Raw genomic sequence first — 18,501 nt, 5'->3', positions numbered from 1 at the left:
CCCCCCTCGTCCCCTGAACCTTGAACTTGTCTCTAAGTCACGCTTCTTCAATCTTCACGCCTCTTGCTTGCAGGAAGAAGAGGTGGAAGAGTTTAGGGTAAGTTTGTCCTGGTACCGCTCTCATCCTGTTTCAGTCTGGACCAGCAGAAGTCCAGTCCACCCCTGCATCCATCCACCCCCCCCCCATTCCCCCACCACCACCACCATAAACTCTGCATGTCGCCCCTTTTTACCATTATCCGAGCGTATGCGAGTGTCTGCCTGTGCTTGTGTGTGTGTGATTAACCCTTCCATTTGCAGTTCCCATTCAATGAGCCATGCTGAAGTCCGTCATTGACCCGTTCATTGTCTTCTCTGTTCATCAGACTGTGTGTTTGAGTCATTTAGTAACTTCAAACAAAAACTTAATGTTTGTTTCCAAGAGGTTGAGACACATTATGGTAGCGACAGGTCGGGAATAACGAGGATTTCAGACATTCATTATTCCTTCATATCAGTAAATGAAATGTCGTGTTTTTGGGATGGGAGAACAAAAAAACAACACGTCTTTACAAACACAACTATCTGACCCCTGGGTCCATTTCTGGAGCTTTTGATCGTATCACATGCTCCTCATCATCAGATTGTGTGTTTGCTCATTCACCACACAGTTACACATGTTCAGGTTTCCATACTTTTGCATCACGGTGAGGACTTCAAAGTTCATTCTTGACCTTGGATCCATTAAGTAGCTGCTCTGGAGCTTTCAGTCATAATGAATGAGCTTCATTAGATGTTTGCCAGTTGGTATCTTTAACTCCATGTCAATAAAAACGCAAATAGTATCTGATCTGCTGCTGGTTCCTGGTTCCACGGCCAAGAATGAACTTCAGCTAAAAAAACAAAACAAACTCCACTCATCTGACACAGAGAGGCGAAGGTAAAACAAACCATGAGGAAAGTTGACAGATGCTATTTGACTCTGGTTTGTTGTTTGTCCACATCTGCATCCCAACGTAATAATAATACTATTCCCCATATCGAATCTTGTGCATCTTTTGTTTCCTTAACCCTTTTTGCCTCCATCTGACAGAACTGTTCTGCTGCTCTGTTCTGTGAACGCATGGCACACACTCCCGACAGCTGCCTCCCTCCCAGTTGCATGGTCCCGTTTTTAAACGCTCTGCTCCAGCGCTAAGACAGATTGTGCAGATTTTACGGTAGCGGAGGTGTTTGATGAGAAAGTAGCCGTGCCTGTTTTGTAGACGATCGAACTGACTGTTGTTTACCGTTCTTTCCTTTTCCTTCCCTCTCTCGATCTGCCTTTTTGTTTCTTCCTGTCTTTATGATTTTATGCATATTTCCTCTCTTTCTTTTCCTTCCTTCTCCTTCAATTCACCCATTTTTCCTCACTTCTCCACCCTCAATCCACTTGTTTCTTCTCTTTCCTCAATTTCCTCCTCCATTTTTCTTCCTCTCTTCCTCACTCTTCCTCCTCCTCCTCCTCCTCCTCATCAGGTCTTTGAGTCAGGGCAGCACCAACTCCAACATGCTGGACGTGCAGGGCGGCGCCCACAAGAAGCGAGTGCGTCGCAGCTCGCTCCTCAACGCCAAGAAGCTGTACGAGGACGCGCAGATGGCCAGGAAGGTGAAGCAGTACCTGTCCAACCTGACGGTGGAGTCGGACGAGGAGAAGCATCAGATCATGTCGCTGCAGTGTGAGCCGGCCTACAGCACCTGTGAGTAACACACCAGCACCAGACTGTGATTCATGATTTCCTCAGTCAGTTGCTGTAGTTTTGTATTACATAAGTGACTGTAGATGTAATAGAAACATAATGTTCTGTGTTCGGTGTGTTTAACACAGCTGAGTCAGTCAAATAGGAGAAGTAGTACAAGTAGAAACTTGTTCTGCAGAGATGAAACATATCCAAAAAGCAGTTTATCCTCCAGATATATTTTGGGTTTAACTGTTGGCTCAAATTAAAAACATATCAGTGGATGATAATTGATCTGATAACAGGAGCACAAATTATACGGGTATCATTGACTTGCACTGCCACCTAGTGTACATCACATGTCCTGCAGCTCACAGCTTTATCAAACACTTGGCATAATGTGAATGTAAATGTGAGGCCAATTCCCCATGTTAAACAATCCTACATATTATCTACAAAGCAGATCTTTTATAAAGCTCATGGTCCAAGTCATATATGAGTAATGAAGTGATGTTTTTACAGATTGAATAAAATGGTCAGATATTTCCACAGAAAGTGTCCAGTCGTTAGGAAAGTCACCATCTTCAAACACTCATTTTGTTTTGTTGACACATTTGTCTTCCTCCTCCTGCTGTGGTTACAGTGTCTAAGAACTTGAGTGAGAGAAGATCGACCAAGTCGGACATGTCCCCGGTGTCTCTGCGCTCGTCTCTGACCTCTGGGAAAACACAAAACCGGGTGTCGCAAGTCCTCCAGGTCCAGGTCCCTCTGAACCCTCTACGAAAGAAGAGCACTGCCAAGGACATCGGGACACCCAGTGAGTTCACCTGCAGTTACAAAGCACTGGTTAACATGGGAGGAAAAAAAAACATGTAACAGACTCTGGAGTTCATTTATTATTTTGTTTTTTTCTCTTCAGACTCCAACTCTCCCCAGGTGGTGAAGAAACCTCAAGTGACCTCATCAGAGGAGTGGAGCAGCAAGAGACCATCTGATGACACCGTCTCCACCATCTCCTCCCTTCACTCCAGCCCCACGGTGTCGCCGCAGGGATCTCCACGCAAAGGTGAGTCATGAAGTAACGACAGGTGTTTGTTTTTATCCGAGGAAGCTTCCCCCCCGGTGAAGAGGAGAAACAGAGAAACAGTCGAGAATCATTTCAGTCTTTTCCTCCGTAACATTTCCAAGATTTCACAGATTCTCTTTCCTCTGTCATCTCTTCCTCTCTGCAGTCGGAGGTGTGGCCAAGTCCCAGAACTCCAGCCAGATGAACCTGTCTGGATCTTCGTCGTCACTGACCAGCGACGCCAGCACGAAGGCCGGCACCGCCAGCCTGCGCAGCTACGGCATAGGTGGGGCTCTCCTCCACAAGAGGATCCTACTGATGACCAGGCAGCAGAGCCGAGAGAGGAGCAGGGAGAGGGAGAGTCAGGCAGAGGAGGAGGAGGAGGAGGAGAGGGAGGATGAGGCGACGACAGAGTCAGTTCAGAGAGGCCTGTTTCCCTCAGAGCGAAGGAGAGGACGAGGGTTAACGCCACAGAGAGAGAGAGCAGGACGTCCCACGCAGAAATTAGTAGGGACACACGCTTTGCTTCCAGTTGTCCACTCCGGGTCCTGCACGACTCTGTCCCCTCAGTCGCCAGTGAGACCAAAAAGTCAGGAGTCGCCCATCAGGACGAGGCTGATGTCCCCGTTCAGGATGCTGAGGGACAGGAGTCAGTCCAGGGAGAGAGCAGCAGGCAGGAGGACACATGTGGAGGGAACAGCGGAGGTTGTTTCCTCCTCACCGCAGGATGAGGAGAGACGAGGACAGACAGAGCAGAGAGACAGGAGATCAGTCAGTCCAAACCCGTTCATTTGGCTCTGCAGGGACAGACACAGCAGGAGAAAGACAGTCTGATTGATCCGGTTCATTTCTGTGTGTGTGTGTGTGTGTGGATGGTGTTTGTTAAGAAACCATCACAGCAGAGAGCTTGTTAAAGTCACTGTTACATGATAGTTTTACCAACATTCCTCTGTTTCTATGATCCTGTGGAGTTTCATAAGTGTTATAATGTCCCTGAACTAAACACATTTCAGTCAGCACATGCATATTCAACCTGTCTCTGTAATCCCAAAATGAGACATAATTCTTCTTTAGAGATTCTACTCTATGAGATGCAGTTTCACAAAAAAAATGAGTTTTTAGTTCGCAGTATTTTATCACCATTTAGTTTCTGTAGAGATGCAGGTGATTCAGTTCAGCAGGTTTTTCTCATATGAAGTTTAAATTCAAAGCCCAATAGTGTCTTTCACAATGAATTCTGCACATTTCAGAGGCTCTGTGAGTTTTAAATTCAGGTTTTAGGAAAATGAAACCACTTGTTCTGACTGTAAAACTTTGTAGAGTGAAGGAAAAGGACACTATAACCAGTAACTGGGTAAAACAGTGTTATTGTTGAGTTATTGTCATTAAAGAAGACAGAAAGTTGATGTTGTCTCCCTGTATTCTCAAATCTCCGCTCTCGACCACTATAATCTGTATTTCACGTTGTCCTTAAACGTAAACGTCTAAACTCCTCCCCCTCTCCGTCTCCAGGTTACGCCCTCCTACCGGCCGGTAAAGCAGACAACCTGTCCGACTCCAGTCACAGCGAGATCTCGTCCCGGTCCAGCATCTGTTCGGTGGACTCGGTGCCGGCTCCCGGCCTCGACGACCGCTGCACCAGCAGCAACAGGAGCTGCAGCGCTGCATCCACTGTTACCGCGACAACCACCACTACAACGGCCACTGCTGTTGCTGAAAGCACGGCAGCAACAAATGCACACGTTAACGCTGATTACAACCAGCCCAGCACAAGGTAATTAACTCTATTCAGAGTGGCTCATCTAATCTGTTTGGTCGAGTCAGAACATCACTGATGATTCTCACAATGAAATGAATATGAGGCATATCTTTGTTTGCCATGTCAAGATATAGATATCATAACCAATACCTTAATCAGGGTTCCCACGTGTCCTGGAAAACACATGGAAAATGAGAAAAACATATCCTGGAATAGCTTGAGTTGTCCTGGAGATATTATTCAGCTATCAGTGCTCTATCTATTTGACTTTTTCAGACCCCGCTAAGGATTTATTTTCCAAAGAAAACTAGAGACTTTGAGTTGATGAGTGTTTCACAGTATTGTCTCCTCTGCTGAGTGACAGATAGATTAGTAGCAGAGAGCTGTAGTGGGCCTGCTTTAAAAACAAAAACAACATGTTTGCGGTGTTCTATGATAAATTTGTCATCATTTCTAAGCGTGTAGGAGATTATTTCATAGATAAATTAGAGCCATAGACTTCACATCTTTAAATCAGACTTCTGAGGGTGAGAGAAGAATATACATAGAAACAAACTGGTTGAATGTACAAAATAAGATACAACTCTCCAAAGCATGAATTTGACAGTAGATGTATTGTAGTGTATGGTGGGGTAACATGTCTGTCAGACTATAGCAGCTGAAAATGTCCTGGGAAATGATTTCAAGAAAAGAGTGGGAGCCCTGTTAATATAAACCTCAGTTTCTGTTGCTACATGCAGCTTTTTCCTACAAAACAGTGTCATTATGAAAGTGAGAAGCCTGGTTTTTCCCAGTTTTCTGTCCACATACAGAGGCTGTAACGTGGGAAAGTAAAACGCTGCAACAGCGAAGCAGTAGTAGCAGTAACCAGGTTACTGTAGTTCATATATGTCAGATTATCAGTAGGACCTGACCTCCAGTGACTTATGTGTGCATAAACATCACGACCAACTGTGTTAGTCGACACTTCATTTCATATTCACAACATATTAAAGATTCTTCCACTGAGCTGAGAGGATTCATTCTGGTCTCAGTGCAGAATCACATGTGTGATAAATTTCCCAAGTGAGTAGGAAACTGGTTCATCTTTTAGTGAACAGATATTTACGGGATTAATTTTGGCAAAGTGTCCAAGTTTGAATTTTTGTAAAGATTCTTAAGTTTGTTTTAAAGCCACTGTGCAGAATACATACATACATGTGATTATAGCACCTTTTTAAATATTTTAACAGACATTTGGTGCAGTTTATGTTTTTCTTTAAGCCGTCTTCTTTAAGATCCACAGGTCAGATCTGTGATTATCAACACACCTCACTGTCTTCTTTTGATGGAGCCACTGGGGGCTGGATGACAGAGGTGGATCTGCTCAAATCGTAGACATAAAGCCAGTTCAGACGGGACTAATGCAACATAAATAAAGCTGTTTCAGGCAGAAAGTTTATCTTAGAGTTAATTCATTGTGTATTAATGAGTGATCAGTCAGATACAACTTTAGGATGCAAAGTGTCTCTCCGGTCTGGACAGGAATGTGTGAGGTTGCAGAAAAAAGGGATGGATGTGGAAAATCAATATGTTCACATCTCACAGGATTGAAATTACCTGACACTTTCCAAGCCATAAGAATTTATAATGATGGAGATTATGGGCAAATTCGCCGTTAGAACTTTTAACAAGAACAATTTTTACCTTATTTACCAGGATCCATGTTTGCTCATATCATGTTTTTAGGTAAAGAAGAGTTGGTATGAGAGATGGGAAGTCACATCTGACTGAGTTTAAAATTGACTGGACTACACCTGGCACCATAAAAACATAGTCACACACTCACACAGACATACAGTAATAATCAGAGACCTTCCCAGTGGCCAACAAGAGCTTAAAGACACTGACGACTTCTCCACCTTTAGCCGCTCCTCCTACGTTTCCTCCCCCAGCTGGATTCCAATTATGTCCTTTCCTTATTAAAAACTCTGAGAACAGGAAGTCGTAAAACACACTGTGTTTTTATTAGTGTCCCACATTTACGGCCCTTCTCTCGCCTCCTTTTCTCCGTTAACAACGTATCGGTTTTCACGCAGGCGGCTTTTTAATCTGGCTGAGTAAACAACACGGCTTTTTTATTGTCTGCTGTTTGTTTATTGTCTCTCCATGATCAGGCCATTCTGTCTCATAAAGAGGAGACTGTAAAATATCACCGGACAAAATAATCCGTCTGCTTCTCTGTTATTATATTGCCTCGGCAGCCTTGTTGTATAACACCGACACAGTTTTTTATGAAATATGACTTGTTTTCATTGAGTGGCTTGTTTGTCCAGTAAAATCATGTCAGCGAATCAAACTGCTGCTTTATGAAAAAGCAGCCGAGGAAATATCACAAAAAGTTTGTTGTTGTGGTTTTTTTCGAAACTGAGACACTGATCTACGATGCTGCCAAATGTTTGTTTTGTGATTTCTTGTTTGTTGTTTGAGAGCCAAGTGCACAGATGAGGCGTAAACTTTAATAAGTGGACGTTCACAGAAACAGGTTGAAACAAAAAACACTGGAAGAATCTGTGTAATAACTCATCCAGACACAGGAAAGAAGTCGCTGTTGTTGGAAGGTGAAGGTTGTGTAGAGACAACAGTGAGTCGTCTGCGTAACATCAGACTTTTACCAGGCCCCCACCTTTTTTTTTATATTTATTGAACCACCTCATATGTCCTGTCTTCTCTCCTCATCATCAGTTCACTGCAGCACAGTTTACACCTCTCCCCCTGCCACCCAACAGCTTAATGTAATATTGTTTCATACTGTTTTCTTTCTTCCTAAGAGAATAGTAACTTCTTTTTAACGTCTTTGTTCCTACTTGCACATATTTTTCTAAACCCATGGAGTTTATACAATTCTGATTTAATCATACTCATAAAACTAAAAATATCTGCACAACATAAATAGAAAATGAATGAGTGTGAAAAACTATTCCATTAAGAAGAAAACGATCTATGTTTTCATCATTGATCTGATGTGTTTTTGTGTATTTTATGACTATTGAATAGTCATAATGGATGTTACTGTAAAGCTCCATGTGGATTAAGACAAGTTTCAATTTGACAAACGAGCAGATTTATTACAACCAGAGCAACAAGCATAAATAAAACTGAACAGTTCTTCTTGTGGAAAAAAGTGGCATCTTTATCCCATGCTTAGTTCCAGGAGGAACACAGCAGGTGGTCCTGTAACTGGATGATTTATTCATTATCAAACATCCATCTGTGTTTATGAGACTGTTGTGTAGAAGACAATTATAAATGATTTTATCAGCATTGACTGAAGACAGTACGCCTTTGATCGGACCAGGTTTCATGCTGCTGCTGGTTTCTTCATCTCTTTCACTGCAATTTCAGCATCTACAGTACATCATCATCATCATCATCATCAGTTGATTATTGATCATCTGAAGAGTGAACTGGGACTGGAGTTCATCCAGATGTCTGAGAGCCAGAGATGATTGTTGTAGTATTCTCCAATAAAACCTAATCAACACACATTAACACACTCATTGTGTATTCACAGGGACAGTCAGCGAACATTACACTAATACTTTGAAAGCATTGGTTTAAATTATTCTGTGTGTAAACTGTCTCTCTAAATTACCATTGGTGTAAATTCCTGTATATTTCTAACCACTTATGGTGAATCTGATTATGTCACTGTCTCTTTTATGCGCTCTAGTTCTTCATCGATGGCGCGAGGATACGTGACGCGAGCCTCCACCTTCACCTCCTCCATCTCTACGGAGGAGCTGACCCCAGACCACAACTCTCTGGACTCGGTGGCCGACAGCGGCCGCGGCAGCTGGACGTCCTGCTCCTCCAACTCCCACGACTCCTTCCAGAGCCTCCCCGCCTCCTCCTGCCGGCCCTGGGACCACGGCATCCACGGCCACCCGCTGGCGCTGCCGCACACGCACCTGGGCGGCTTCAAGCACATGCAGCTGGCCGGGCCCATCGCGGAGGTCGAGGGTCACGCCGCGACGGGTCACGCTTGGGCGAACGAGGGCGCCGCCAAGCAGCACTCCAGAGACTCCGGCTCGGAGCTGTCCAATCAGTCGCGGCAGAGCTGGGCGTCGTCCAGCTCGCTGTCGGACACCTACGAGGGGAATTATGGGACGATAAAGCGGCGAAACACCTCGGAGCACCCCTCCTCGCCAACCAACGAGGAAGGAGGGCAAAGCACAGACCCCGCCTACAAAACGGTGACATCAAGCACAGAGAAAGGCCTGATAGGTGAGGGGTCAGGTTGAGAGTTCGATTCCCTGTAAACACAACAGTGTTTCCCATTTAAAGCTTTAACACTAGTTTAAGGAGTCATGCAGTAAGACATCAGCTTTGGCTTCAGCTCTTTAGACCAGTTTGGCTTGTTAATACGTAGTGGTAGTTGATGTACTTAGTGTGTCCTGTTGCTTTATTTACTCTTCGACATTTCTGTGCTCTAGAGCTAATCTCACCAATCAGGTGTGATTCTCGTTGCCGTCGGCTCTGCAGCTGATAGAAGTTACTGAGCAGAGTGTAAATTTGTGTTTTGGATCCTCTGCTGTTCTAAGACTGTGCAGTTTGTTAGGATTAGGTGGATAACACAAGTAGAGGATGAGCTGAGACAGATTTATGTCCACTGCTGAGACAGTTAGTCAAAATATCTGTTAGTACAGCAACAGATATGAACTGATAGATTTCTGATCATCGATTAATCGTTCATTCTCTGGTTTCTAGTTTCTGAGATAAATCCTTAGGATTTGGTCAAACACAACACAACACAACGCACCTTTAGACCCCAACAAACAACGATGAGCACTCCTCACACTTTTCCTTATGTGTAAGAAGTGAACGATTGATCGATTAGTCTGCTACAGAACTGATAGATCGTTCATTAGTTGCAGCTGTAGTTGTGTCTGTATCTGCTGCATCATCCATCTCATTGTTTGTCTGTTTTTCTTTTAATTTTGGACACATTTTGCTGCATGGACGGTTGTGTAGTGTGTTAGTGAAACATCACATTGATTTCATTTTTCCATGATTTTCTTTCGTTTTTTTCCCCTCCCCTGCTCCCCTCCTGCTCCTTCACCTTCACCCCACCCCCAACCCACTCCCCATCCACCACTCCTCCCCTCCCTCTTTGCTCCATCCCTCCTTTCTTTTGATCTTCACCTCCACCCAGTGTACTGTGTCACCTCCCCCGCCAAGGATGAGCGTTACCGAGCTCCCCCTCCCACCCCTCCAGGCTACCAGGGTCTGGCTCTGGGGGATCTGGGCCTCCCAGACGGAGTAGTAGGTGGGCCCGGAGGCCTCCTCCCCAGGCCTCCTCACCTCAAACCTCCAGACTACAGCGTGGCGCTGCAGAGGAGCAAACTCCTGCAGAGCCCTGCGGCGGCCGGCAGTCTGGCCGAGGCTCGGAGGCTGGCGGGGAACCATCACCTCCACCACCCAGACGCCCGGGCGGCCGGCTCCACGCAGGGCTACTCCAGGCCGCCCAGCATCTGCCTCCCATCGCCGGAGTTGGCTGACAGCGAGGAGGGTACGTGCCCACAGGAGGAGGAGATGACAAATGTGTCATCATCCTCTGTTTCACACATTGACTCACATGCAACATTTCAGAGTTTATAAACAGCACAAAAAAATAAAGTCGTGCTGCACTCTAGACTGATTTAACTGTGCTTAGGATACCGATAACTTCCTGCAACTGAGGTTAAGTAAGGCTAAGATGAACTTAACATTATAGCTCTGCATCTGACTTTACAAAACAATAGACATGACATCACTACTGTAATCACAACAAAGGCAAGAACAGTTATGACTCTTCAAAAATCAACATTCATTATTGTTCAAATCAATTTAGGGGGCAAACAGACTGAGAATAAGTGAAAACAATGTTGGCTAATTATGACTGGCTCTAGGAATCGGCAAAAAAAATGAATTATCTGACTTATCAGTGTATTGGCTGATAATTAATGGTCAATATCGGGCTGATAATTATCTGATAGTTATCGTGCATCCCTATCTGTATGTACTGTATGTACAATCTTCTACAGTAACAGGGTTTTTTGACATTGCTAAACTGAGCCAGGCGTTTTCTCCCCAAGTTTCCTCTCTGCTACTGTGTTCAGTGTTCATTATTTTTGCAGTATCAGTTTTAAGATCCATGGAGATATCTGGATGACAGTCGCTTTAAAGAATTGAAAGAATACCTGGGTGTCTCTTGGTGTAAATTAGGAAACAACTTTTAGAAGATAGAAAGAAGTTGTCAGTGTTTCCCCAGGCCTGCTCCAGGTTGTAATCTGAACTTTAGCTTTAATCCTATCTTTGTGTTGCTGATGATTTTAGTGTTAGGGATTTTATGACAGTGGATTGTACAGCAGAAAATCTTTGCTCCATCTTTTTGAAACTTTCAGTTACCATCATTAGACCAGTCACTTCTGTGTGTTTTTTTATATAAAGTGTAAATTTGAAGTGTTGAACTTTACATGAACTCTGAAAAACATTTTTTTAAATCCTCCGTCTTCTCCTTTAGTTCCTGTCAAACATTTTTTTGTCTTTTCTCTTTTCCAGATGAACAGGTGTCGGCGGTGTAGAGATGGAGACGTCCTGCTCTCACACACACACTCATACACACTCATTCTCTCTCTCACACACACACACACACGGACCAGGTTGTGTCGATCAGGCTTTGGACTGAGTTTAGCAGCCTGTCGTCACGTCGTGTCAGAGCACATCCTCCCTAAACACCGTGTGAAAACACCACGGACCATAATGCACCTCTGGACAGAGACCAGAGGGGTCATGTGACCTCGCTCCACCTCCCAGTACTCTTTTAAACCCATTTTCACACCACAAAGAATTCAAAGGCGAGACTTGAGATACTTTTTAAAAAACTCTTGAACAAAAGCAGAGAGAGGTGTTTGTGATGGAGTCACGTCACCACGGATGGATTCACAGAATAAACAAAGAAGGAATGAGAGACAGTTGACGATGCCTCATGAGGAGAAGTGAGCATCCTCGGAAACAGACCACCATGTACCTCCATTTTGCGCTCCACGCTCTTTTGTCTAAAGGTGTTTCCCATTGTTTTATAAAATTTTAACATGTTGTACAGTGATTTTTCTTTTTTGTTTTTGTAAAAAGTTTTTTTTTTCCTTCTTCTTTTCCTTTGCATCTCTGAGCTTTGCAAAGTTTTAATGTGAGAACCGTGAGGAGCAGCAGACAAAGGGATCGACAGTAGTAGTTAGTTTTGTAAGTATTATGATGACGAACATCAGCTTTGTGGGGGATTGTTTTTTGTTTTAGTTTTTTTTTTTTTCTGTTTCGCTTTGCTTTTTTTGTTCGTGGCTTTGTTGTCAGCTCAAAAAAAGATGAATGTAGACGAATACGAGACGAGAAAAAACAGATTTAGAGATCTATGTGTCTCTATTTAAACCCTGGCACTGATGATGTAAATCTACACGAGAGACATCAGTTCCAATGCACAAGAAAAACCGCTACAAAGCCAATTTTTATCATCCCAACACTTAGACTTGACTGTATTTGTCAGGAGAAGCCCTCAGGAGCCACATAGAGCCCCGTGACACATTTTTTTCACTTTCAACTCAGGAGGTGAAAAGAGAGGAATGAAACTAACCCTGAACTAACAGAGAGTCTGTTTGTGTTTAGCACTTATTGTACTTTGTTGAGCTTTCTAGATATATATATAAATATATATATATATATTAAAAAAAAAGACAAGCAGTATCTCTCAGGCAGTTTAGTGTCTCGGTGTCGTGCTTCGCTCTGCGCCACCCAGCCACCTCATTCTCTTATTGCTCGTTCAGTCTGACGCGAGGTACTGTAGCGGCATGCTGCCTCCTGGATGTTCTATGATAACTGTATTGTAACTCATTTTTAATGAGCTGAAGAACAAATGCCTCGCTGCTTCCTGTAGAGTAAAAACGCGTGTCGTTATTTTATTGCAGCAGCTATAAAAAAAGAAAAAAGAAAAAAAAAAGATAAATTAGCACTGTGTGGCCACACAACATGCATGCGTATACGCTCACACGCGCACACACACCAGAAATCTTCATTGGTGTGCATAAAGACAAAGGACAGTGTTTACACCAGTGCTTACACGTTTTGTTTACAGTGTTTATTAGACTAGTCGTCTATTGAATTACAAGCTGAAATGTTAAAGTATAATGCTCCAGGTTCTTTTTGACCTTGTACATTTGTTTATAAAGCAGCAGGAATATGCAGATGCAGCATAAACTCTTGACTATGTGCTCACAGTGTACCTCTCTCATCTCAAGATTTTTTTTCTTTTTTTTGTGCTTCTTATTTAAAAGAACGAGCAACAAAACAAAATCAGCAGAAGATAATGTATTTTAAAATCCCGGCTCGCATCTTCATTCCAATGTTCATAGTTGATTTTTTGTAGAATATTTAAAGGACGTGCTTGAAAATTGTTTATTTGTGTAGAAAACAGAAGCAAGTTTGTACATTCTGACTAATGTTTTTTTTTTGGAGAAGGAACTATGGTTTTTATGTGTTTATCTGCGGTGCAGCAGGGGAGTAACTGGAATTAGACCTTCTGTTTCTTGTACTGTCTGTGTCGCGCGCTGAAGCTTCGTTTGTATTTTGTTTTTGCCACACAAAGACTTGAAATGATTATTTGCTAATATATACATGGCATATATATATATGAATTTATACATATATATTTTTGTTGTTTCTTTGCCATAAATTAATGTTAACTGATCATGTATAGATGAGAGAAGAGAGTCCTCTATAAATGCTATTTTTGAATATTTTGTTATAACAAATAATCCGAGGCTGTGATCGCCCCGTGTGTGTGTTCGGGCAGGAGTCTTTCTGTCGGTTCATTGTTCCTCACTTGTTTTCTCCCCTCACACTCTGTTGTTGGTGCCATTTCTGATCTGTCTATAAGTGAAATTGCTGCTGTGTTATGGGATATGACTATGTGTGATTGTGTGATTGTGTGAGTGTGTGTGTGTGTTGTGGAATTGCATTTGTGAGGTTGGGATCATAGCATTTAAAGGAAAGAGAAAAAAAAAGGTTTTGATTCAGTCTTGGCGTGGAGCACATAAGGAAAGGCTCAGAAGTCATTTCCATTGAAAGCTCTTCTTATTTTGCAGCTCTGATTGCCCTCGCCTGCAGGGCGTTGGGCCCCTTGTGGGGCTCCTGCTGTCGGTTTCAAACTCAGATTGGATGATTGAAAGGAGTTTTTTTTAATGCTATTATAACTCTGTCAGTTTGAATTGAACAGCCACGATGCCACGTCTAGTGTAGTCCCTCTTTTCCCTCCTGTCACCTCAGCAGAACTTTCAGCTCTCCTCCTCAGCGTGCTCTGGTTTTCACTCCATGGCTGCAGGCGTTTTCTGAACGATGACCCTCAACCAATTTCTTTTTTACTTTAAAAAAATAATCTCCATAGAAGAAACTTTGAAACAGACTGAGAGTCAGAAACTGACACTTTCTCTTTTACATTTTTCTTTTGCACAACTGTATCACTCAGATTTTAAACCATGAATCAGTATTATGTCCTGTTTTAGTTTTAAAATATAGTGACACATGCTACTCCCCTTAGTTCACCCATTCCAGTTTGTGAATGGAGTTAAGAAAATGCTGCACTTTTTTTGGCAGTCATCAACTGTTGGATTTAAAACCCTTTTTTATTACATTCTGCACATGTTGATGTTTCCATCAACATTTCCCAGCAGATGACTAATAAACGCTCCAGCAGCACTCCACCTGCCACATTTTTTGTCATTTGTTTTTGTAGGGTTTTTTTTTCTTCTTCCAGGGCTAAATTTCATTCAGTTGAGTAGCTCTGTCTGCCTCCAGTCTTCATGCATTTGGTATGTTTCATGGAGGATGTGGCAGTGAGCAGCTGCCGGCGCTGTGAACACAACATGTCAGTGTTTTTTAACAGCATAAACTGGAGAAGACAGAAATCCCACCCCACCTCTTCACAGCTTGATGAAAACGTCCCTCCTGCCTGACTGTAATTTAGCCCCCCGTGTCCTGCCGTGTTACCTGGAATGCAATAAGAGAGAAGTGGATGTGTTTTATGTAGACAACTTCTGGCATTACAGCAGAAATGCACAACAATAAGCTTAAATGTGGTGAGTGTGCTGCACAATCTGTACAAAGAGGTATTAACTTGGTCTGTGGCTTAAAGTTTGCTTTTGTCTCACACTTTACATAGCGGTTGTAACTTATGTCTTTTAGAAAGACAACATGATTTTGCTCGTACGCTTTTTATGTATTTTTTACGAGTGATTGTAAATAGTTGTTATATTTTTGTTTAAGAGAATGTTAAAAAAAGGAAAAAATAAGTCTGATCTACTGATATGATTTTGGACAATTAATAAAATGTTACACAGAAAGGACTCTGTCTTTTTATTAACATGGGGGTTCTTCACCTGTCACTGAAATGTTTGTTGGTCATACATTGCATGAAGCAATAATACCAAAAAAAAAGTATGCGATTTGTACGAAGGAGTAGCTATTGGGGCCAGCCCAAAAAAAATTCTGGCAAAGAAAAAAAAATTCTGGCCAAAAAAAAAAACAATGTAAAAAAAAAAAAAAAAAATCCATCCATCCATCATTTTTTTGGCCTAACCTTTTTTTTTTGTTGTTGTCTGTCATGCCTGGCCCTCCTTCGTAGATTTGGCCGTCGCAAAAAAAAAAAAGAAGATTTGGCCGTCGCCATCTTGATTTTTTGGAGGCGGAGCTAACCAGGCTACCTGATGGAGTCGGACTGCTCGGCTCACCGGCTGCTGCTCCGTGTCGATATGAGATCAATTACATTCCCAAACATGTGGGTAATCTGATTACTAAAGTTTTTAATTACTTTTAACAGCTACATGTCCAAGTTTGGAAACACACATAACCTCGTAATGTTACTGTAACCGACGTTACCGCGCTGTCTTACAGGCAACGTTAGCATGGAGGCTAACTATAACAAACATAGCAACTTGTTCCAGAGCCAGTCTACGAGATTAGAAATTCTCTGCTTGTTCCTAGTTGGCGGCGGTCAAACGAAAGTGGACTCTGAGTGGACTGTTTGATCATGCTGTTGATGTGGTTGTTGTAGTCCCGCCCTAACGTTACTTTGCTGTGATTGAGTCATGTGCTTCAGCAATCAATGGATCTCTTTTGAATATTAAGTTCTTTTTATTTTATTTTAGGCCAAAATTGTGACGTGTTTGTGTGGTTGTTTTACTGTGCCACTTTCCGGTCTGAGTTTGAACAAGAGCAGACTTTTTTTTTGTATGTATTAGCCACATTTTAATTTAATTAAGATTATTCATTGAAAACACATAGCCTATTGCATGAAGGATTTTTTTTCTCAAATGATTTTTATTATATTTTAAACTAAATAAACCAGTTTAGAGTGCCTTCAGGACTGCAATTCAAATTGGCTGCCTTTAGGCCACTGTTCGGCTTCTACATACAAAGTTAATTGCCCACCTCTTATTTCAACCAGCCCACCCTAATAGAGCAGGCCAGAACCGGCCCTGTAGGGATTTTATCACAATCTTTAAGTACGGAGTCATTTTCAAGGCAAATGCAGAGACTGCTTGCCGAAAAAGTGCCCTCGACAGGAACGCGCATCAGCGGTTTTGCATGAATTTACCTCGAAAACAACTCTTCCTCGTAACGTTCCGTTATTATCTCATAGCGTGGTGAATGTGAAGGTCACAACTTGTCCACAAGAGCGTTTTGGAGTTGTTGGATTGTGTAGGCTATTTGATGAGTTGGATGAGGGAAACCAAGAAATCCCATGAGCATCTGTAGTGTTGCTCTGAGCAGCTCGCGGCTCTGCTCCGCCGTTCTAAAAATAGCTTGCACCGACAATTAAAGGTAACAAACCTACTGCTATGACTATAGGGATTATGGCAATGAGCCAGTTTGCCAAAATGTTGAACTACCCCTTTAAACACCCCCGCTATGAAGGTGCTCACATCTCTGAAAACACCTGAAAAATGATAACATATTATAAACTGTCCATTTAAAAAAAAGTATTAAATATTTTTTTCAATAAATCCATAACACCAGCCATACTCTTTGATAAAAGGCAGTTCCCTATTATTATTCCAAAGTAACCACACGGGACAAAAGAAGCCCCAGACGGTCTGACTAATTCAAATCATGTTTCACAAAGTTTTGCTCAAATCTGACTTTGACACTATCTGAACTACTCTGCTCTTTTCACTGCAATAAAGTTACACTGCAGTGTAATGGAGATGGGTCAGGGTGGTGCGAGGGTAAGGAGGAGGTTTTTGCAGTGTAGAGAGGGGGGGGGGGCATGTTAACCAGCATGTTCAAAGAACGGGCCTCTCCATTTCAGAGAGAATATTCCACCACGATGAGAGAAGTTAAAGTTCAGCTCCGAGTGGGATTCGGCTGGAAACGAGTTGGTGAAATTACACACAGCTTCAATTATACATCACAAAGGCCGAAAGAGCCCCACTGGATGGCAGGGGAGGAAACGTGGAAAAAATGTGTGACGTGTAAGTGTGTGAATGTGTGCATGTGTTTGTGCGTGCGTGCATGTGTGTGTGTGTGTGCGCGCCTCCTCTGTTTTGACTTTGAAGTCATGACTTTGTCTGGGGCAGAAGCCGAGAGCAGGAGGTGGGAAAACGGAAACTTTACCACCTGAGGGTTGTACACACACACACACACACACACATGGGGTTTAGCTTTTAGCATATTCCTGTCCAAATGAAAATCTGTGAGGCAGAACAGTTCGGAAAATATCCTGTCACCTGCACACAGTCTCAGTGTTGCCCTTGAGCACCTGTGCTTGTGTGCAGGTCCTCTCACAAATGAAAAATAAGCTGTTATTCCTCTTTTCTTTTCATGTTGTTTTTTACAGTATGATCATGTTAAGTATTTCACACTATTTCACACTCTTTCCTATGTTTTTTGTCTTATTGTAGAGTTTTACATGAATGAAGCCTTTATTTGGAGGGCTGTTTAACCTACGGGCGTAATGGGAGAGGGAGGAGGACGCTGAAGTTTGAACTTTATAATCATCATGTATCATGTATTTGGGTTTTGTCGTATGAGGACACTGTGAACTCACTCTGTCTGTCCAGGTCAAAGGTCGGCCTGTGATCAATGAGAGCGATATTGTGTATCTGAGGGGAAGTGATGTGCAGCAGAGTCACCGCTGGAGTTAATCCTCTGCCACATGTCACATCACATCTCCAAGACCATTTTTCATAAACCCTGTGGTCCAGGTGTGTTCATGTGTGGGGCGGCCACACTGGTTCAGAGGGACTTTAAAAAAAAACTTGAGATTTCTGGTCAATTAGCAGCTTCTCCTGTTTCCCTTTATAAATCCTGTTTGGAAAAAGAAAAGAAGAACGTCTCACAGTAGAAAGTCTTGTGTCTGTTCTCCAGAGACTGACATTGTGTTAGCTTGTTAGAGATGTGCAAAACCAACCTCCTGTGAAAATCCCTAAATGATGAAAAATGTGTTTTTAAACTATGTCATGCTTTCACACTTACTGTACACTTGTGAGAATACTGTTTAGAAAATGAATTCATATCATTTTCAAAACATTCATGTCCTGGTTTAGTTAGGTTCATCCCGATCTGTTTGTCACAGCTCATTGAAGTATTGATCACTCTGAAACTTTTTGGAGCAACACAAAATGTTATCGCAAATGTGCTATTTTTATTGTTCTGCATATAAATGAAGAGAGGCTTAATTTGTTTTCTTTTTATCCCATCCCCTCGTCTCCCCAGTCGGCCTGTTCGGACCATGTGAGGGGCATGAAGTCACATGTTGAGGTGACACCTCCAGGATCTCTCTGGCAATTTGTCATCCCGTCCTCGAGGCTTCCTGCGGCTCGCGCGGAGGTTGAGGTCAGTGTCCTTGCATCTCTCCGTCCTCACCAATGTCGGCGGTGCAGCGCAGATAAATGACCTGACAAGCCCACAGA

General features: G+C 42.7%; 1 protein-coding gene across 6 annotated transcripts in view; it reads left to right on the top strand.

Annotated features, from left to right (window-relative positions):
- The window catches only part of rapgef6 (Rap guanine nucleotide exchange factor (GEF) 6), a 139,978-nt gene extending 125,047 nt beyond the window's left edge, over positions 1-14,931 (top strand). For 4 of the 6 annotated variants that reach the window (XM_085797178.1, XM_085797179.1, XM_085797176.1 and 1 more), the window contains 9 exons: positions 74-97; positions 1,498-1,718; positions 2,341-2,514; positions 2,617-2,763; positions 2,930-3,049; positions 4,276-4,537; positions 8,235-8,788; positions 9,717-10,073; positions 11,105-14,931. In XM_085797178.1, coding sequence (XP_085653304.1) covers positions 74-97; positions 1,498-1,718; positions 2,341-2,514; positions 2,617-2,763; positions 2,930-3,049; positions 4,276-4,537; positions 8,235-8,788; positions 9,717-10,073; positions 11,105-11,127 — 1,882 coding nt within the window. In that variant the 3' untranslated portion in view covers positions 11,128-14,931. The remainder of the gene's footprint in view (positions 1-73; positions 98-1,497; positions 1,719-2,340; positions 2,515-2,616; positions 2,764-2,929; positions 3,050-4,275; positions 4,538-8,234; positions 8,789-9,716; positions 10,074-11,104) is intronic. The other 2 variants (XM_085797177.1, XM_085797182.1) reach the window with 1 other exon arrangement.
- Positions 14,932-18,501: the final 3,570 nt, after the last annotated feature.

Source organism: Trachurus japonicus, chromosome 14 (genome assembly GCF_045865225.1).
Source record: "Trachurus japonicus isolate A0001 chromosome 14, Traja_1.0".
Lineage (NCBI taxonomy): Eukaryota > Metazoa > Chordata > Actinopteri > Carangiformes > Carangidae > Trachurus > Trachurus japonicus.
Note: the sequence above shows the minus strand (reverse complement) of the source record. Positions and strands in the feature narration are given on the sequence as shown.